This window comes from Poecilia mexicana, unplaced genomic scaffold, assembly GCF_051168715.1.
Source record: "Poecilia mexicana isolate PSO_F unplaced genomic scaffold, ASM5116871v1 scaffold_23, whole genome shotgun sequence".
Lineage (NCBI taxonomy): Eukaryota > Metazoa > Chordata > Actinopteri > Cyprinodontiformes > Poeciliidae > Poecilia > Poecilia mexicana.
The window spans coordinates 4,647,884-4,670,580 of record NW_028263392.1 but is presented as its reverse complement, the minus strand read 5'-3'; the positions used below and the strand labels follow the sequence as shown (position 1 = coordinate 4,670,580).

At 39.5% G+C, this 22,697-nt stretch overlaps 1 protein-coding gene across 1 annotated transcript in view; it reads right to left on the bottom strand.

The window, feature by feature from the left end:
• Positions 1-22,697, bottom strand: part of LOC106931397 (proton myo-inositol cotransporter) — a 63,423-nt gene that overhangs the window by 3,490 nt on the left and 37,236 nt on the right. Inside the window, exons 4-9 of the mRNA XM_015009498.2 lie at positions 21,703-21,811; positions 5,642-5,805; positions 5,442-5,562; positions 2,777-2,902; positions 2,533-2,651; positions 708-860 (exon numbers count right to left, since the gene is read on the bottom strand). Coding sequence (XP_014864984.2) covers positions 708-860; positions 2,533-2,651; positions 2,777-2,902; positions 5,442-5,562; positions 5,642-5,805; positions 21,703-21,811 — 792 coding nt within the window. The remainder of the gene's footprint in view (positions 1-707; positions 861-2,532; positions 2,652-2,776; positions 2,903-5,441; positions 5,563-5,641; positions 5,806-21,702; positions 21,812-22,697) is intronic.

Below are 22,697 nucleotides of genomic sequence, written 5' to 3'. Positions count from 1 at the left end.
AAAAGTAGGAAATTCCAACATGCAAAGGATGTGTAGGAACCCTCGTAAAAGAATCACTAGTTGTGACAGCAGATCCAAGAAGCAGTTATTACAGGATGTTAATCGCCTACACACTTCAACAGAAGATTAAAGTACAATCTGTTGAGGAAAAAAAAAAAAGAAGAAAGTTTTACCACGCTGAAATATTGCTGTCAGACTGCCAGCGAGAATATGATTTGAAGTAACAGGTTCCTGTCAGACTTTCATTACAGCAGGGTTAATATAGCACGGAGAACTACAAAACGCATCTGGTAATAGGAATTCATACATAAAATGCCAAAGGTTTAATGAGATATCCTAGCTCCTCTGATCTCCATTTCCTCCGTGTCGAAGCAAATCGCCGTATTTCTTACAGCTATGGATAATTGTATGTTAAATACCACCTCTGGGTCAACGTCAAGCTTTTTTTTGTTTTTCCACCTAGGCGAATGGGTTAACAACAGGTTAAATCGATCATTTGCCCAGGAAGTCTCAATCATCACCTTTGATTGATTGATTTTCTACCGTCACTAAAGGGCAGCCTCTGTCTGTCTGAGGAGAAACAACAAACAACCTTGCTAGGTATCAATTCTTTCCTTTTAAAATGGTTTTGACTCAAGAGGTCTAGAAGATCTTGCTTTATGTGTGAAACTGGAAATGGCAGACATCAATGACATAAAAATACTGACCAAAGTAGGTGAGGTACTGAGCCAAATGGAGGAAGGTGAGAGACACCAAGATGTTGAAGGTCCAGTTGACTCCAGCAGCGCAGGCGTTCCCTGTGCTCCTCGCCCATAAGGGATAGATCTCTGAGTTAATGGTCCATGGCATTGGTCCCATACCTGGTAGAGAGAAATTAACCGTCAGCCTCGATAGGTGCGCTTAGTGTTATGGAGTCAGAACATTTTTTGAGGAAAGAGATTTCTTAATTAACTGCTTTGATTTTTAAGTGATCTTGTCCGAAGACTATCTATCACAACTAGCAAGTTATTCACTTGAACATTCAACTTGAGCTTTCTAAAGATTGCCGTTGAGTTTTCAACGGCAATCTTAATCTTTTGGATCATTTATCAAATGCTGCGATCAAGCTCTATGCAGATGACATAGTGGTGTATTGTTAATACCCAGTAGTTTTTGAAGTGTTTTAATTTAATGGTTGATTTTGATGTCAGTTTAACAGCTTGATTTTATAGAGTATTCTCCAGAAAATAGCCTGGATTCGAAAGTTGTTCATCTACAACAGCGACTGATTGAGTTTTCCAACGCCCAATAAACGCCTCGAACATGACTGACCGAACTGTCCTGTGGTCTGTGGGATAGTTTATTGAATGTTGCATTCAATCTTCATGCAAAATGATCTTTTGTTCATCTCCATCAATACTTCAAAACTTTGACTCCAGTCTGTCTTTGATGTTGTTCAGTTGATGTTAGATTGAAACGCAGTTTGTAGCAAAAAATAGTGTTCTAAAATAAACATTAAACCTGTTTAAGGGACTGAAATAAGTAAACGTGATGAAGCATGGTTTCCACAACTTTTTGTTGCATTTTTGGATTATCGTGATCTACTCTTAAAGTACTCAACCAGGCTTGTTTTTACAGCTTTAGGAATGTCTTTTGTGTTTCTCTTTTGTCACACTTGAAAGTTTTTCAAATCAAACACATTTTTAATATCAAACAAATTAAACCGAGTAAATGCACAATATAGTTTTCAAATGATAAAAACTGGATTTGCCGCCTTTTTGACAAAGGGTTTTGTAGTGGCATCTTCATAGCCTACTTCATGATGTCGGTCACATTCTATGTGAGAGATTTTTTTTAATTTAATTTGATTAAAATTAGTTTAGTGGTCTAAACCATTTCAGTGGGACAAGAAGACAAAAGTAGAAGAACGCCGTAAATGACTGAAATATTGTTACTGTATGTACATTTTCTGATTTTCCAATTTGATGTGGGGTTTGTAGGTTGTTACCTTTGTGTTTATTTTATTTGTTGGAACTTAAAAGAATTTATTTTAGCCATATCTACCTTAAAAAGAAAAGAGATTTTAATCTCAATGAAACAAAATACATTTTAATTTGATGCCTGTAGATTTAAACAGATGAAGAAATTGGAAAAAATAAAGATGGAAGCTGAAAATATGAGTCTAACCTGATTTGTTTAAATGTATCATATACATAAAGTTTGGCATCTCAATTGCTCAAAACCTAAAAGAAATGAAGTGCTTGTGTCTCTTTGTCCTCTCTAACCCTACTGAACTGTTTTCTAATAGACTATTAACTGCTTTAAAGTGAAACAGAAACTTTTGCATTTAAAGTACTAGACTACAGGGAATTAATTCAGATTGCAGATAACACCAAATAGTAAAAGGTAAATAAAATCCTTAGGTAAATTTGTTAATTTTTCAGAATTAAGATTGATACAAGGACACATATAAAAGAAAAAAACAGTGCATAACGGATTCTAGATGAATAATCTCCCTCAAATCTTTCTGAATGAACAGTTTCATCTTCTTACCTGGAGCAAAAGCAGCCAGGTAGAGCACCAGCCCCAACAAAACCAGCCAAGAAAATGAGGTGGGGCAGTAGTTATAGGCCCAGTAGGTCTGATCTCTCATGAGGGTAGAGTTTGAACATCTGAAAGAGGGAGACACATTCCTTTTAGTTGTCTGGTCAGCAGAATGCGGGATCTGGAGGTGATGCGCCTCGCCCTGCGATCTGGTACGTCCCGCGAACATGCCGGGACTCACGCCGTGACTCACCTGCCCCACGCCGCTCGCTCGGTGGTGGCCTTATTGACCGGCACGCAGGAGGAGGCCAGGAGAGTCGAGCCGTTCTCACGGTAACAGAAGCCACAGCGAGGGTCCAGCATGCATGGCTCACACATTCTGCACACCAGACAGGAGGAAATGCACACATAAGCAAAGTGATCCACCAAAGCAGGGAATGGTGCCCTGGGCAAGCCCCTCCTCCTGTCGCACTCCAACCAATTAAAATGCAAGCAGAAAGCAGGTAGTGTAGTCTTTCAGTACAGCGAAGGGAAACTTACCCCATTGCACAGGCTAACAGTTATAAACTTATTCAAAGGACCACTGACAGATAAGATATATTTTATTTATTTTCTAGGTATTGGGCACCCTATCCATTACTGATACCGCCCTGGGCAACTGCCAATATCAAAACCCACAACTCTATTGAAGACAAATGACTCTGTTTCTCATCTGTTCTTAAGTTTCTTTTAGGGAAGCAAGTTTAATGAGTTAATCTAAAATTATCAATTGACTAACAATTAATTGACAAGCGGCCACTTTTTTAAAAATCTCAGTTTTGTCTTATATGAAGAGGGTCGACTCTCTTAATCTAATAAACCATAAATGGACAATTTATTGTAATTATCTGCATCCCTAATTTCCTTGTGTTACTTTCAACTATCTTTTAGCTTGTTCTAACAGTGTTTGTAGTTACCTCTTCACAAAAATTGTGTTTAATTAATATTAAACTTTGATATTTACATATAACATATTATACCTTATTTACTCTGACAAAAAAAAAGTAAAAACAGAAGAAACATTTAAGTGTACAAATAGCTTTTCACACTACTGAGGTAATAAAGTAGATGAAATTCAGATGATAATAGAGAAAAGCAGGCAGTGATGGTTCTGAAACTAGTGGTCGCTGAAAGCATGTGTGGGATCACAGAGTGGTAAAAGCACTCATCTCTTCAAATTACTCTTGTCTTTTTGTATGTGTGTGTGTGCACGTGCACGTGCGTGTGTATGAGTGTGTTTGTTGAGGGTAGTGGAATGACAGGGTGTTGGTTCTGGTCAGTGAGTCCATTAGCCGTTGTTTTTCATCAGAATGAGTGTTTTTTTTGTTTTTTTTTACCCAGTTTTGTCTTCTCCCTTTGTTAGTGAGAGTAAATTGGAACATAGAGGCATCAGATCTCTGTCTCACACGAAGAAACACTGAAGCTGTGTGAGTGTGTGTGTGTGTGTGTGTGTGTGTGTGTGTGGTAGGGGGTGCCCTTTGTAGCTTATGGAGACAAGCTAAGCCAACTGTAGGCATTTGGAAAAGAAAAATGAATCCCATGTGGAACGAATGTGACATTAGCAGCAATAATCAAACATTGACGAGTAACTCTCTAACTCTGGTTTATAATAATATAAAGCTCTATCAGCAATTATAAAGTGTTACAATAAAGTGTTATGTTTTAAAAAAATAAGGAAATAAAAGTTGAAATACTTCACGATTAAACATTTATAAATGATGACACCACTATTGTAAACGCGGGTTGAACGGGCGAAGCTCAGTTTTGCATTTCTGCCACACACACACGCACACACACACGCACGCACGCACACACACACACACACACCTTTTTGAAAGTATCCCAAACATTTCAATTTTGGCAATTGGGGTTAGACTAGTGCAGTGCCTGAATAACATATTGAAATTTGCAGTGGAAACGTGACAAAGCATGAAAAACCCCCCCACTTGCATTCTGTCATCAGTAGAAATAATTAGCCGTATAAAACCATGAAGTGAACCTAGCAACCAGAGCATGACTTCAGATGTTAAGACAGTTACTAACCTCCTAAACACTCAACTTCATTTAATAAATGATACATTTTGGCTTCATATAAAAAGAAAAAAGCCTCCCCGGACCCTAAAAAATAGAGAAAATAAACTCACAATTGTGAAAATTATAAAAATGCAAACCTACTAAACCTAGTGTGGTTCTAAATGCTGCGGTAGATTTTTTTGATGTTGTACCGTCTTGTAAAAAATAAATAAAAAAATAAATATTTGATTCTTTCAAAAGTAATGTTTACATCAATTTTTGTATTCACCTCCAGAAAGAAGATGATTTAATTCCAGCTAAACACCAAACCGTCTTTCTGTCATTAAATAAGAGTGAAAAAAGTTCAAAAGCCTCGACCCCTAACGGTTATAAAAGTCCAAACAAGTTCCTCCGCAAATTGGAATTTCAAATTATTTTGAGACATTTTTAGACTCATAAACTTTTTAGGCAATCTTCTTTCTGAAAGCTCTTTTCAGATTCTCATGTTAAACAATCATAAGCCTGAGCATGTAAATAAAAAACTAAATGTGGTTTTAAAAGCCATAATCAATATCTACTTCCCGTAAGAAACGGACTTCTGATGATTATTTCACACGACCAAAATAAATAAATCATCGACACACGTGCAAAAACAGCCAAAAGGTCAGCCATTCGCTTATTAGTAAATACTATAAATGGATAAAGGTTATCTCAGGCGCAGTTAGAAAAGTAGCTTTAAGCAGAAATCAACTTAAATATTATCAGCATATTGTAATATATGACATGTGGATCTGAAAGCTGCTCCCAGATCACTGGAGAAGTGAGTTGGAAACCCAGATCCGACCTGGATTTGTGTTTTTACTCACTGGTACTTGGAGCAGGTGGAGTTAGCCATGACCGGGTCCAGAGGGTGGACAGTAACCGGGGGACTGTGCTGAGCAGACATGAGAAAACCTACGGCCAGCAGACTTAAACTCAAACATGTACCTGTTGAAAAAACGAAATGAGGATTAGTTTGTTCGCCTGCTGGAGACCGCTGGTCTCCCTGCAGCTCTTTGTGTCTCACCTATAATGCTGCCCAAAGTCAGCTTCCTGCGGCCCACCCTCTCCACAAGCCACACCCCCAGGAGGGTGAACAGGAAGTTGGTGAGGGTGGTGAGCCCTGCCAGCCAGATTGCCAGCCTGTCATCACGCACCCCCGACATCTGCAAGATGGTGGCGCTGTAGTACCTGAAGAAACAGTAAAAAAAAAAGACTGTAACTTCTCTTTTGCTGAGATTTTCATGACACACTTCACAAGTGCTGTCAAAGCCACGATTGTTTTAATTCCTTACCAATAAAAAGCTGAAAAGCATCTAAATGTGTATGAACACTTTGCTGAACCACCTTTGGTTGTAATTACATCATTTAGGGCTGCAACTAACAAGTAATTCTGACGATTAATCAATTATTCTGACAACTAATCGAGTGTTCTGACGATTAATCAAATAATCAGATTTAAAAATGGGCACATTCAGCAAATTTTTCATTGAAGCCTTTTCATATATCGTTTTAGAAATACATTAAGAGATGCAAATAAATAATCATATATATGTTTAATAACTTATATTTTATTGTCTAAAATGCGAGTTTGCTGTTTGAGCAAGATAGCAATTAATCGATTACTGAATTAGTTGACGATTATTTGAATAATCAATTCATCGCGATCAATTCGATTAATCACTTCTCCCTTAACATTATTATTCTACAAAAAGCTACATAAAAGCCCCTACAAGTTAGTTTTCATTGTGAGCAGTCTTGTAACTCAACAGTTAACCTCCACAGCCCCCCTCTGCACCGGCGAGGCCAAGTAAATAAACCGACTGCGACCTCTCCTCTTCAACCATCCATCCAGCAATCAGCCTCCCTGCTTCAGCGCCATCCACTCGTGTACAGACAGTTTACCAGGCAGCTATAAATAGTTCTGCCCCCAGTCAATCTCCGCAGTTCTTCCTCTCTCATACTGTGTCATAATTATACCAGGGACTCGGTGCCCCGTGTAGGCAGATTGCCTCCAATCATCATCAGCAGGCCTCTCATGGCAGCTCGGGTCAACAAGACCTACGTCTGCAAATGGGTCTGTTTTATGCTTCAGTTCTGATCTCATGAGACCGAGTCAAAGAATCACATCTAAAGTTGGAATTGCTCACATTTAGTGTGAAGTTAAAGCTGGAAACTGGCTAATCTGGTGTTTCGTGATCTTTTTCTGGCCTTATTTGTTACGTTTTGTTACGTTTAATGAAAGCAACAGCATGCAGTTGGTATGGAAGTTTGTTTCTGAGTGGAAAATAGTAAAATTCAACTTTTGGGGCATCTCTAAATGTTTTAAAGAGTAAAGACTAAAAAAAACCAAAGGTGAACGATGCTTCTAAAAGCTTTCTATGCAGGTAGGTACATATTGGTACCAGCTATATAGAAAGGTGTCGCCTATCTAGGCTTATTTTTAACTTACTCTGTGATGTAACTATGTTTATGAAATAATGAGATTCTGTTTTATTCCCCAAACTCTACTGAACTGATCTACAGCTCAGGTATTTGTATTAAAACATTTCTCTTGTTATGTAGGACAGTTTCACATTATGAAAAATAGTGCTCTTATTTTTCTGATTTTTACCTTTTTTTATTTATTGTTCTATTATTGGCATTTTAAAAATGCCCATGCTGATTAGATTGGGGAAAAAAAATCTTCATAGGATGCAAATACAATCAAATTATTGTAAATGTGTGTATTGTTTAGCTTGATCGGAGTGTGAAGGAACTTTGGATTTTATGGGTTTATGTGAAAAAGCGCCTCATAGTCATAAAACATGGTGGAGGATCTGTAATGCTGTGGGAATAAGCACTTCAAATTTTGGTCGTATCAAAAAAAGAGATTCTTAACAAAACAAAATCAACCGGTTTTTTCACACATTATGACACCTTTTGCCCGATTTTATATTACAAAAACACTTTTTTTTTTTTTTTTTTTTTTACATTTAAGCATATATAGCAGTCGCCAGGTGAGCGCTTTTTGAAGAATACATAATCTGAGTCAGATTGAAAAGCTTCAACCTGTTAGTGGTGCAGTTGGTTAGCATTGTAATCTTCACCATGGGGTAAAAATGAGCCATTTTTTACTCCCTGTATGAGGAAAAGATGGGAACATAATAGAGGCGGCACCGCGAGAGGGAGATACTCATTAAAGAAAAAGCCAAACTTAAAACGTCTCCTGCATCGTCTGCCTCTCTGCGTCTTTACAGGCGGCTCTGGATTCTGCTTTTCATCCCTTCAAAAGAATCCCTATCGCTCTTTTGTCCTCTCTCTTTTCACTCGTCCTCTCGCTCTCTCTCTCTCTCTCCTTTCCAAAACAGGATGTTTAATTGACAGATTTGCATAACAGCATTGTGCATTTTTTCTGCCGTGGGATTCAACCAGATGAAACAAAACAACAAAAAAGCAAACAGAAGTGTGGTGACAAGAAAGTCATTTACAGACTACTATAAGAGAAATTAGGAAGGGATTTATTTGTTTCTCCACAAACTTATATTTTACTTGCATGCCAGTGAACGCGTTCATCGGAGAGATGTGTACAGCAGACATGGGGGTGGGATTTGGAGCAGCAGCAGGAGAAAAAAGCTCTATTTCTGGGCGCAGCGGTCCTTCACAACCTGCTGCGCTCCATCTCCACCCCAGCATCGCACTGATTACACCACAAACACACACACACACACACACGCACGCGCACAATGTTAAGATTTACAAATGCCCTCTGAAACTTTCCCTCACCACTTTGCCAGGAACAGCTGGGAAGAAATGCACGTCTGATACGTGCCGGGCTGAAGGAGTCGACTTGTTAATCTATTATTAATGTAATTGGCTGTCTGCGCCTCCTTCGCTCCTGTTAGGCAGTGAGGCTACGCTCTGCATCTTCTTTCTTGTTAAAAAAAAAAATCACACCTTGTGACACTATTTGCATTTTTCCAGGTTGGAGAATCAAGCAAGTTTCAGATGCGATTTAGTTCAAGGAAATAAATGTAAAAATGTGGGGGAAACAAACTAACTTTCACAAACTTAAAGCTGCTGTCACACTGTCTTATCGTAGCATGTGCGGTGTAATTAATAAAACAAATCATGTTAAGTAGGTCTAAATATTAGGAAACTTTTTGGTCACCAGTTGATAAATCTGCTTTATTGGTGCAAACATCTTGAAATGCTAAATAGAATCAGAGGTTCTAGTTCATCTAATGCTACAGTTTAAATTTAGAGGGTGAAATACATAAAAGTACCTCTGGGTGTTGCATGGCAATAAAGAAAACAGTTACATTTTTCTCTTTTCTCAAGATCCTTTTGCAGTGCTGAGTGACACAAACCTTCAAGGTTTAGGACATTAGTCCTGACAGCATGCGACACCTCTCAGCCTGAAGTACCTATAGGTGTGAACACGTGTTACTGGATGACAGGACAACCAGCAGGAAAGGCTGATAAAACAGCAGCCTAAGGTAGCTCTCTGTGTGGCAGCCAGTGGTTTTTTTTAGTCTGTTTTTACCTCTTTTTTTATTTGTTCAGCTTATAAGAAAAAGGCATTGTTACATGAAATTGCATGATGGGATGAATACAAGTCTTTAGGGGTCCAGAGGCGTTTCCAGGCCAAACGGGATATATAGTCCTTCCAGTTATATCAGGGTCTTCCCTCAATAAATAAAGCCTTCAATTCATTTACTTTGAATTGAAAATGACTTCAGATCATATGTAGTACAACCACAAACAATATGACTCTATGGCATTGATGAAAGGACAAATTGTATGACAACAACTCAGATTTATGTCAGCGAATCACGACCAACTGTACTCCCAAAAAGATGGGTACAAAAACTGCAGTTCATTTCATGAGCTGTGTTTCCGTTACAAACTTCGTCAATGTTCCGCTAAAGTCGAAAAAAACACAATTTCGCAATTGTTGTGTTTCCATTAAATAAGAGCATTTGGAATCACGTGCGAATAAGTTTGTTGTTGATAAAAAACATGCCGCGCCTTCATCTCAACTACTTCCTGTTGTCTTCTTCTTCGCCGTTTCTGTCAGCAGTAACATCCTGTTGTTGATCATGTGACTTATGTGATGTGAAAAAAGTGTTTCCGTTTCAATTTTGTGAAATAACCCCAAAAAATCATATTCTGAGTTCAGTACACAGAAAGTCTGTTGTTCAGTCATATTACCTTTTTCTCTCAAAAACAAATGTCGTTGCTTTATTTTGTATACCAAGCACACACATTTGCACACACATCCAACAAATATCTTATTCATTCAAGAATCCAAAAAAAATAAAGGTGGAAGGAGTAAAAGCAGGAAGAGAGATGAAGCCTAAAAGTTGTTTTTTACTTTTTGATTTTTTTCTTCTTTTAATTGAGTGGCTTGAACTGGAAAAACACCTGATGAGACAACAGCAACAAAACTTAATACAGGGTTGACCTTTGGATAGCTCCTCGCTGGTTTTTGCCCTATTTTACATGAGCGGTGAAAGCATGAAGCTGAGTCATGGCTGACATTTTCTGGCACATTTCAGGATTGTTCCGGAGGACCGGGGACTCTTGGGAGGAACGCAACATGCGGTATAATGGGCCGTGCTGGGCGGCTTCGGGTTATTCAGACAGGAAACTACAAATTACTTGACGGTTTAATCAGAAAAAGTTTAGCACGGAACTTCAACGTAACGATTTTTAATAACAGAAAATATGATTGAGAGTTGGTCTATGATAGAGTTGTTGTTTTTTTTAAATATATTGTAGTCTTAATTCTTGACCTTAAACATTTGAAAAATGTTCCGTATTAGCATGTAGCACAAGTTGTACGACTTACTCGTATCGGAAAACTCATGACCTTTTGTTTTTTAAGCAGCAGTGTGATGGAGGCAGTGAGTAAGAGAGAGCAGAGAAAACACAAGGAGTCATTAGCAGAGAACAGGAAGTGAGAGAAAGACTGAAAGGTGAGAGGAAGAACAAACGGAGGGAGAGAAGACAAAAAGGATCAATGTAGGTGGGAAAGCGGGAACAAACGGACAGCCAGGAGAAAAGGTGTGGAGACGAGAGAGAGAGCGAAAGAAACAGGGAGCATGCGTGTGAGACATAAAGAGACGGAGATTCTCCAGGGAAGTGGCCTATTTTGCAAATGAATGCATATGAACACTGAGCTGCATCATGTTAATGCTGGAACAGAAATCATTCAGCCCAAATGGATGAGACTGGCTGTTCTGACTCTGAACCGCCGCGGTCTGAAGCCACCGTTCATCAACACAAAACAAAAATCCGCTTTGGTTTTACCTCTGCTTCATTCCTCCTGACCCTACATTAGTGCAAAAAAAAAAAAAAAAAAAAAAAAAAACATTTTCAAAGACATTGTTAGACCATGAATCCATTACAGGGTTGTGGAAGGTACATCCTGGCCAGGTGTGGGAGATAATCCTTATTGGCAGTCCTGGACGGTCCGTCTCCCAAGAGCCACTCCATTCGGCTCTCCAGGCAGAGTAAGGCAGAAGCTAGGCATCGTTATTATTTGTCAAAGCCACCATCGCTGGCTTTTCTCTGGGTGAATGTGGAAAAGCAGTAACACATTACACTGGTTTCTGAGCAGCTCAGAGCTTTGGATATTCCAGGAAATGCAAAAAAAAAAAAAAAAAAAAAATTCACATTTCAACGGGTAAAATCCCTGAAATCCTAAGTTTCCAATTTAATCAACACTAAAATGATTTTGTGTTAAAATAAATCATTTTAACACGATTATCAATGTGGGTTTTCACAAAGATGGCAAAAATTGCTCGTGTGTGTGAACTTTGTCTCACACTCAATTATGTATTTATACCCATATTAGGACTTTGGATTGACTTCTGTTCAATTTTGACCTATACTTATTCCTGACCCTAACCATTACCAGTATATTCATAATCCTAACATGACCAAGCTTTGGTCCCCATAAACTCAATCTGTCCTCAAAACATTAGTAAATATACCAGAAAAGTTCCTAAATGGGCATCATAAAGGAGTGCACATAGAGCAGTCACTCAGGGCTCACCTTGAGGGAAAATGCTGCAGATCTGTCTTCCGAAATATCAAAAAGTTGCCTCTGAAAAACCCACTGAAAGTCTTTAGTTTAACTCCAACTCTTTAAAAAGTGTCTTTAAATGAAGTTAAGGTGTACATTTCCTCACATTTAAACCAAAAAAAAAAATTTCAGTCAAAAAGTCTCAAAAACGTGAAATCCAATCGGTACAGTCATGGCAAATTAGACATGATTGTTAATTCAATAAAAAAATAAGACCAGAAATGTAAAAGCTTGTGTAAAAATAGGCACAATATGTAAAAAAAAGTTCTATTTAAAATCCACAAAACACTGAAGTTAAATCAGAATTTAAAGGGTGAGTAGTTTCGTGCCAGATTTCCCTGGGGGTACGGTAAGCGTTCTCGGTGCCGTTTGTGGGGTAACAGAGGCGTTACGGTGTGTGTAGTTGGTTCCACTGGTCAGTTTTGTTGTTGATGCAGGCCAGTTGGCCTTCACAGATGGTCACCAGACAAATGTCATGTTGGAAATGTCACGCTAAGCCTGTTTTACATGGTCACTCTGTCGGGCGGCCCACAGGGAGCTGGCGCTCTGTTCGGAACACAAAGAGGACAAAAAAAATAAATAAAAAGCTGCTTTTTGTCACCTCACGCTTCTGTTTGCCTGTTCTAAAGTTGTTCATAGGCGCCTCAATAAAAACATCTCTTGCTATTGCTTCAACTGGATTCTCAGCGTGGCCTCATTAATGAGACTCGTTCAAATTTCCCCCCATTAATCAAATGCAAAGCGAAAGACGCCGAGTCACACACAACATGCACCACAGCGTGAGGTGTGATTAATTTGCAGATGAGAGGTCTGTAGAGTGCGTGCACACATTCTTATACTCAATAAAGTCTCATAAATGGATGTGACATTTACACAAGCCACACAGGACTCTCTGGTTATGTTCTCTGATTGCACATGGCATCTCCCTTCGTCTGTAGATAAAAGGAGCACGTTTTAAAAAAGTTCAAAACAAAGTGATTTCAAAGGAAAATGGTTGAAAACGCTCTGCTAGGAAGGAATTTACACCATTCCGGTCCATTTGGAAGAGCATACGGAAAGTAGTAGAAGAGAAAATGAATCTCGTTTACAGTTTGGGGACAGATTTAAATGGACGGTTTAAAGGGACAGATGACATCAACAAAGAAACGACATGGTGATCGCAGGCAAACGTGATTGAACTGGCTGATTCAACCAACGACACCCACAAACAGTCCAAGAAATTATTGTTAAGCTCACTATATCTGGCAACCAAGAGACCAGAAACCACTAAACTCTCCAATACAAGACATCAAACCTCAACACACCTGGGGGAAACTTTTTGAACACCATCAAGGCACACTGACTACAGAGTTCCTTTTATGTTCGTCCAATAGGGTTCAATGGAGTCTCTCAACAAAAGAGAAACTCCATCAGGTCAGTGATAGAAAGACACCACCAGTCAGGCAACTACTTCGACAACTGCACCCCCCCAAACCTTTATTCCAGCGCTCAGAATCCCAGTGCAAACCAGGACCACCTAGACGTGTTCCACCAGCATTGGTGGCCACCAATGTGGAGCTTGACAGAAGGGCCAATCTTTTAGTGTGTAGATTAGTCTGCTGACTATGAATTAATGATGCTTAAACTGAATATGTTGATATTCCACAGTTCTACATGTGCTGTTCTGTTTGATATCTCTCTTTACACCTCCAACAGATTGGCGCCCACTCTGCTTGTTGGTTTGGTCACAGAACATATGCTTTGACCATACATATTGGTGCTTGAAAGCTTATTTTCCGGGATATTCTACGTTTCTGCATCAATGTGATGTAAAATGTTGCTATTGTCAGTCAGCAGGACAACATCCAGAATTTAAAAACGGCAGTAATCGGGATTGGAGCCCACTTTTTCTTTCTGTTTCATAATCATACACTGCAGTGCCCACCAGCTCACCACGACCTTTACTTGCATGATTATGAGGATAATTGAATCTAAATGATCTTGTGGCTAGTTTGAATCGATGATATCTACGTCTTCCTACTGCTGGATGACATCAACATTTATGAGCAACTGAGATAGAGATACAGTGCAAAATGATAGCCTATATTTATCTCAATGCAGCTGCCCATCCCTTCATTTGTTGGGGGGACAATTAGGCAGGAAGGAACTCTGGGATATAAACACATGCAGGTAGAATGATAAGCTCCTTCTTCTTCCTGACTGATGTATTATTTACCAATCTGTTGTTTCTCCCTCAGGCCAATAAGACGGTTTATGAATATTAAATGCGTGCCGGCATGTGAGGGCAGGAAAGTTATTTATATGGCATCTGGGGTCCAGAGAGTGAGAGGACCTGACATGTGAGTTCAGATCAACCTGCCGGCTTGTCCGTAGCCATGTTTAGGTCTGCATATTTGGCAGTTTTCAAGACTTTTCATATTGCATCACGTTTACTTGTCCAATACTTTGGTGCTCAACTCCTGCAGGCATAAACTGGGATTTATGTAGAGCAGGGAGTAGAAAACATGTATCAACGTTGACGCTTTATGTTCTGTTCGCCAACTATAACACCGAAATGAAGAGATCGCGCAAAAATTCGCGTGATAGGTGGACGGAGCCTGGCGCTGCAAGGTTGGAGACCTTGTCCTGTTAGGCGACGGGGCCTGGATAATACGGACGGCGGAGTCCGGTATGTTTTTATCTTTTTCTACTCTTTTCTCTTTCTTACTGTTTATTCAATGTCACATGCTGTTTTTATTTTGTTTAATTATGTAAAGCACCTTGAAATGCCTTGCTGCTGAAATGTGCTATCCAAATTAAATTTGATTAATTGACTGAATTTGAATGTGCCTCCTGTTCACATGCAGGATTATTCGACTGCAGATTTATCAGTGGCAGTAAGTTAATGCTTTTCCTAATGGGTGGATGAGCAGGTATAGACAATGAACAGATAAACCCTGTAGTATTTTCAAAAGATTAATTAATGAAAAAAAACACATGTATTTTTATGGGTCCTGGATTACTCCACCCTCCACCATGTAAAATCCAAATATTATACATTATGTTTGTGGATGTCATCCGATTAAAGGTGCGGATACCTTTGCAAGACCCCGCAGCTTCAACAGGTGGGTGTGAAAGAAAAATCAACCACACATGGCTGTAAACGCATCTGTGCCCAAGCAGAGTCATTGAAAATGGAGCCTGTACTAATGGAGACAGGAAGTCATTTTACCCACTTGTCATCCCATGTTAGCGAAAGCCGCTAAACTGGTTCCACTCATTTGCTGTGTGGGCTCATCCGAGATGTTATTACCCTCGGTGCTGTGTGTGTTTGTGTCAGTGGATTTTCACTGCTCCACCAAGATGAACTTCATCTAAGTTTGTTTGCATAAATGCATGTCATTAGCTGGCACACCGCCGCTGATGGGAGAGCTAATTTGCATCTGAGCATGCACGGCCAGGGCCGAGTGTGTTCCGTATGCGAGTGTGGGAATGAAGCAGCACGTCAGATCGTCCAAACAGCACCTCTGAGCGTGTGAGCTGCTTTTTAATGCTGAAATCTGAGCGCCGTGGTTTGAATTCAGTCGGAATTTCCTCGGCACCCGAGGTCTGAAGAGCCGTTCCTGCGTATTGTTAAGACCCTAGAAATTAACATCACACAAGGATGACAGGATGAAATACAAAAAAGCAGTTCTCATGATGCTTCCATTCATTACGAATAAAAAAGCAGCCGACAACACAAAGTAGACAAAAAGCTCTCAACGGCCCCCACACATCATGCTCCAATTTACAAAAAAGAAAAATAAATCAAGGACAGATGACAAATAAAGTCATTCTCTCATCTTAGGAAGTAATTTCTAAGACTTTGGGGCTCCATCAAACCATATTTCAACTCATTATCCACAAATAGGAAACACAAATACCTCCAAGAGTTCATTGCCAACTCCTTTGCTCAAAACCCAGAACAAAATCTAGAGCCACACAGGCCTCACATGTCACAGCTAAAATCTGTTTTTATGATTCAACAACAAGAAAGAGACCAGACGAATATGGCATCCGTGGACGATCGGTGTCGCCAGAAACACAAGAAATTTGTAAGGGTGGAGATAATACCAGTAATGTAAAGTGGAAGTAGACGGGCCAATATGAGATGATAGCTGACCACTATACTGTGCCTCTGTACTTTCCAACCTCTCCATCACAATTTGCCCTTCATGCCAGCTCCTTGGACTCATTTGCAGTACATTTCTACTTCAGCTCTAACTGAGGGACTTGAGTTGCAGGCTATTTTAGAGCATATTTGACTGAAAAGGAAGAGAGAGAGAGAAAAAAAATCTGTGAACTCATCCAATCTACTTCTGTCAAGTCCCTGATATGAGAGACCAGAGTGGAATAGCACAGCGACAGACAATATGTGCCTTTCTAGAGTCGTTTGCATTTCTTTTGACGGTCTGCCACGCTCCTTTACAGCCCTTTTCTTTTCTTTCTCGATGCCAGGCCTGGTGGTTTAATCGGCTAAAGCAGCTGGGGAAGCTCGTCTCCAGACCGTGGTGATTTACTGCCACCTCAGACCTAGTTTATATCTGACTGACTAACAAGCCTTGGACGGCGACTTTGCATGAGCGACACAAGCCCGGTGGTACAATCTGCCACTCTGCCAATCTTAATAATTTCCCACCATAAACCACTCCAATCTTTATTTTTCTCCAAACAGGACCGTAATTTAGCAAATGAACATCGTGTCAAGTTGGGGAGGAAAAAAAAGAAAAACAAGAAGTAATGACTGAGACCACAAACCCATTAGGAATGTGTTTACTGAGGCAGGAAATCAAGAAAATGAGGGTTATTTCTTCACACATTTTCTTATTATTATACACGTCTTGACGTTTATGACCCTTGTGTTTGTTTGCTTTTTGACTCAGTCTCACTTCGCAGTAAAGCTTATGTAGCGTCTCAAACTGCAAAAGTCCAGATGGCGCTCACCTCATTGCTGTCATATTAAAAGGAAAATGAAATTTATCAAAGTTTTTTATGTTCTTTAATTAAAGAAAACAATACAAAGTTGTTCGTGTAACAAAAGTATCCTGCTGGATTTCACCGATATCACCAATTTTAGAGTCATGCTTAAAACAATATATATATATTTTTTTCAAACTTCTACCTCTTTTCATTCAAGTCAAATCTTGAGTGCCAAACTTAGAGTCCGAGTCAAGTCTTGAGATTCACGAGTTAGGTCCAATCGAAGTCTCAAACCCTCAATCCTAGTCGAGTCTCCCATCTCAAATTCTTAATTCCAAGCCTCAAGATTAGTCTAATCTTAAGTCCCAGATCATAAAACACTAATATCCCAATTCTAAGTCTCGATTTTCATAAAGCTTCCTTCATCTTGCTTTGATCTTGTGACGATGCCCCCGGCCTGATTACTGAATAACTATAAAACTGATCCATGGACGACGGCGTCCACTACTAGTGCTGCAAACGGTGCTACGCTGTGTGATGTCAACTTTCTTCTTCTGGAAATGCGGGTCTATTTGCTCGCAAACTGAACAACCATGAAAAAAAAAAAAAAAGCATTCCAGCAAAAAACAAAATCGAGCAACATGACAGGTCTACCAACTCCAACCCTCCAGGATGGGTATCTTGCGCGTTTTAGACGTATCTCTGCTGTGTCATGTTTTAAGTTATGCATTGGTCTGGGAATGAATCATTCATTTGATTCATGCAAAACCTTTAAACCATGCAGCCCTTTAACACCAACACTGAACACCGCTGATCTATAAGGAGCCGCAGATGCGACAACTGCATTATGCTGCTTCTGCTTCTCGACTCAAGGGAGGAAAAAAAAAAAAAATCAAACTTTATATCTTACATCATCTCAAATGCTTCAGTTTGGTTTTCCATTTATTTTTCAAAAAGCATTATGTAATTAACCATTGTTTGTAGGAGTAAGTAAAGAGGATATTTGCATGTGCTGGGAGAGCAGTGTAGCCGAACAAGTCGTCCACTAATTGGATGTTTCCATCTCTTGATCATCCGGTCCCACATTTCACGGGGATGAAATCCAGAATCCCTCCCTAATTGCCCTTCATGTTTCATCACCAGTAAAAAAAAAAAAGTGTTATATATAATTTAAAAAGGCAATGTGTCAAAGCTATTATCCAAATACCTGTGGGGGAGTCCACAGGAGGAAGATATGGGATGCAGTCCGCTTTATGTTTAAGTGCAAAACTCATTAGCGCTACTGATAAAAAATATTAGCTGGAGCAGCACAGCTAATATCTGTTCTTATTTTTCAGGTAATTATGCTTCACTTGTTTTGACAGTGTAACATTTAAGTTTAATAACTACTGTTTGTATTTGTTTGACCTATAACACCATCACTTTATCATATTATGAAGACACCTGCAAATCTGCAGCGGATCTAATTAATCAAAACACTCGGCACACGAGATTATTGGAATGACTTCTAACTTGAGGACTACTGTGTGCTTACAGTAGGCAGAGCTGTTTCAGTTTGGGAAGCTACAATTTGGAGACCAAGATCAAAGTGAGCTAAAAAAACTAAATAAATCACAGTGGTTTATGCTAATTTTGTTTATGCTGAGTGATTTCTATTTATGTAATGCTGCAAATTCTTCCCATCAGGGCTATATGATATTGTAATGTACCACAAAAGGCTCCTGATGTTGCATTACTGCATAGAGCAGCATTTTGCACATTGTTCTAAAATTTTCAATGTTCTCATACTAAAGGTGAAAACACACAGACTGTAATTTTTTTTTATTTCTAATGGACTTGACTTAAGCAATATGCCAACGAACCCCAGCAAAAAGGTTCATAATATTACAGTAACATTTCAGAGTGAAGACGTCACCAATAAATGTTGCTTTGGAAAAAAAATTGTTGATTAGCTTCCACATACACATAGAAGCTTTGCTTCTGCTTCTTTATTCTTCTTGTGTGACTTCTGTCCAACTCTTTCGTTGACTGTAAGAAGCAACATGAAGCTCAGAGTGAAGTTTTACAGAGAAAACAATGGAACGGTGTTAAGCTTCTCAAATATCTTCAGTTGGAATTACGGAGTGAGTCCAACTTCCCTCAGACTGTGAAAGATCGTCACTTGGCTACAAGAAGTACCTTAAACCTCTTCTCCACCGATGTGGCTTCTTCCCCAATCAGCCACAGTGAGATTTGTTTTGCCTTTCGATAATTCCATGGTCAAACCTTGAGGTAAAAAAAAAAACTTTGTATCAATTGTAGCGGAAGTGTGCATCCAGCGTCAACTGAACATGGCAACCAGCAACGAGCAAATATACCAAGAGATTTCAGAAAAAATGACCGTTTTACCAAAGGGCAAAACGGTCATCATCAGAGCGTCGACAACAACTCCTGCATGCTAACGGCCTGCCCAGATTCCTGCCTGCACTCACGCTCACATACTGAGGGAAAACACTGCCAACGGAGACACACCCAACGTGGCTGGAAGTGAACCAAAGAGAGGGAGATTTGACAATGCAGAACAGGCTTTACCAACTTTAAGGCTTTAAGGCTTTTAAGGCTTTAAAAGGCAGTAGGGTGTCCTGACTTTTTACGCAACTAAAATTACATTTTCAATATCTTTTGTTTAGAGATGATTAAAAAAAGGTTAGATATTGGTATGTGAACATTTCAATGGGGTGTCCTCATTTTTTCTGTTGCTGTCAGATCAACATCAATGTCTTTTAATGTCTCTTAAAGAGTACTTTTGAAGCAAGTAGCAATAACTCAGGTAATTCACTGACGATGTCCACAAAACCAAAAAGGGAATCTGTTTTCAATTTATAGAGCTGAACTGCATCTTAATGAGCAGCATAAACATTATGTAACCTCTGCAGTGTTCAGATTTGCTTAAAGAAGACGGGCCCGTGTTGCTGCAGCGTCCCCAGCAGGTGGACCTTTTCAGGCTGACTAGGAGATTGGCAGATGCGGAAGTGAGAGAGACAGGTAGGCGGATGGGGCCAGTGTCAGATTTAGTTTGTCCTGCCCGCTGTTCAGTGAGTTGACAGCAGGAGATGAAGATAAATACACGCCCAGAGAGATGGACGATCAATAGACAGACATTCTCCGAGAGACGTGGAGGAGTGACAGATCCCGAGCTTCACCTCGGGTAATAAAAGCTCAACTTCTGCATGCTATTATCCTCTGAATACCTTCCTATCCGTTCAGCCGTCGAGCAAACCCGCCTCAGGTCTGGAATCTACACATCCGCACGTCATAACGCACGGTGTCACATTTCCAGCACACGCGCGCAGACACACCCCGCTCGAGCGCACCGGTCCACCGGTTGCCAGGCAACAGCGCACATCCACCGATTGTTTACAAAGCCTTGTAATATAGTTCGTCTCAGAGGGGAGGGCGGGACACAGACGGATGATACAATCTGCTCAGACGGAGCGATAAAGAAGAAGAAAGGAGGCATGTGGGGGGCGGAGGGTTCCGTCCGCTCGCCGATGTTAATGCGCCGAGGCTATTGCTCCCATGTGAAGGATGGGCTTTGAGGGATGAAAGAAATGTTTTGTGATTTGATCGAGGGATGCCGTGGCAAACACATTCTTCTTGATCTTGTGTGTTGAATGGGAATGCCTGACAGCTTTTTTGTAGTGTTTTGATTAATCCCAGGGGTGAAAAGACAAGAATTTCTCTTTTTCTGTTTGGAGTGGCAAAGTCATATCGGTGTATGACTTTCATAATAGACTGAATATGAGGGTTTTGTTTGAGTGGGATGTCTAATGCTCCAGCATGTAGAAGTTAACATGCAATCAACCTTATTGGAAATGGCATTTTCAGTTCACCAGAAGTCATGGCTGTCACACTGGAACACTAGTTGTGTCAAAGTTTCAACCATATGACCCAGACCGGCCACTCAAATAAATAAAATAATAGTAATAATGATCGGGAAGAATCCTACTGCTAACTCAAACTCCAGTACGAATGTCCACAGTGAAGCAAGTTCCACATTTACGTGGATTAACCCCTTACTGCCTGAATTTAAATCAAGTTATGTAAAGAAAAAAAGTGTTTTGTTTCTGTCAATCTGATGCTAAGTTCATTAGAGACTGTTATCAGAATAACAGTCTCTAATGAACTGCATACACAATAAGTGTAAATGTAGGTATGATGCAAATTAGCGACATCGAGCACAATGTGAATAAAACAGGTTTGGCAGCCTCAAGTTTGAATTTAAATTCTGGGAATTTGTCATGGAAGCAATTCACTGTGTTCCAAATACAGCTAAATTCTGCTAACTCACTCTAAGCACAGTTCCAGAGGCTCTTATACCTTTACAAAATATAAAGAAAATAGTGTATTTTTTCTAAGTAAATAATTAGTTAGGTTTTTTCAAACAAAAGAGTATCACTCATTTGTATGCCAAATAACCATAAACAAACACGTATATTAATAAAACTGCCTGCCAAGTTATAGTAAGCAGTCTGCATCTGTCAAGAATCTGACGCAGACCTTGTTTGGCCGGGTGACGTCTGAGCTGGCATGTTATGCATATCAATGTCTCTCATGGTATGAGGTAGGCTATATAGCTCCAAGGGTCTTGCCTAGGGACCCACACTGCATAGCTCAATTGCACTGTTGTAACTTGCCCCAGCCTGGATTTGAACCCTGGTCTCCCGGGTGGTAGACTGGTGTCTTACCCACTGTGCTATACAGCCAGCTATATTATATTTTATATATTTATATATATATATATATATATATATATATATATATATATATATATATATATATATATATATATATATATATATATTTTTTTTTTCTGCATCAAAGTACTCCACTGCTATTTAAAAAATGCCATAAAGATGGCAGAAAAGTTTATGTCATCAGCCCACCTTGAAGTAAAAACCAACAACAAAAAAACCAATTGTGCAAATAAATGATAAAAAGCCTAAAGTGACTGCAACTGCCCCTGCTGTGCGTTTACTGCAACTATAAAGCATGTTTGTCGATGCAAACTGTTTCCCACGCCTCGCATTCACACTCACATGACCGTGTTGATTCCCGAAAGCTGCTGGAACATCTGAAGGCCGCATCCCACCACCAGAGCTCGGCGAGTCGGGGGGTAGGTCAGCATCCGCCAGATCACAGGGCCATCTGGAGACACGAGCCAAAGCACAGCAGAAATTAATTAATGTCTCAGCACGACCTTCCACCCCCCCCCCCAACAAAAGAAATGCGAAAATCTAATAAACATTCAAAACAAACTTCCCTCAGACGAGGAGAAAGCAGCAAGACGCCTGCTGCTGCTGCATAACTGAAGTTGACAGAAGCACAAGAACTGAAACAAAGAGTCAAACTTTTGGGCTTTTTATGAAGTTGTAATTCACCAAGAAGTACGATTTATTGAATCTACTTGTTTACTTACAACTTAACTGTACACATTGTGTACGTTAATATTTTGTGGGTGTTTACAATTTACTTCACATAGAATGCCAAAAATGTCAGAAATTTTGAGGTTAATCAAGAAAACTGGAATTTTCCAAGTTTGAAAAGTCTAAAATTTGCACACACAAAAAAGAAAGAAAACTGAGAAATTTTGAGATTAAGCTTAGAAATTTTCCAAAAGACATGGAAATGTCAATAAATTTAATCTCAAAGTTTTGCAGTGGTTTCTAGTAAAGTTTTGACTTTTCTAACTCTCATTTCTGATTTTTCTTTCTTGAACATTTCCATCAATCTCAAAATTTGAGTTTTTTCCTCAAAATCTTTCAACTATTCAAACTTAAAAATTCCCAAGTTTTGTATTGAAAATGTCTGAGATTAAGTGTTTCCTCTCACATTTTCAAACTCAGAAACCTCCATGTTTTTTTCTAGAAAATTTCTCAGACTAATCTTGAAATCCTGAGATTTTCTTGCAAAGTTTCAACTTTACAAACACAGACGTCCACATTTTTCTGAAAAATTCTCGAAAACAATTTCTGAGATTTTTGGCAGAAATGTACTCCTCCTTTTTTTTTCTTCTATCTATAAGGGCCCTCAC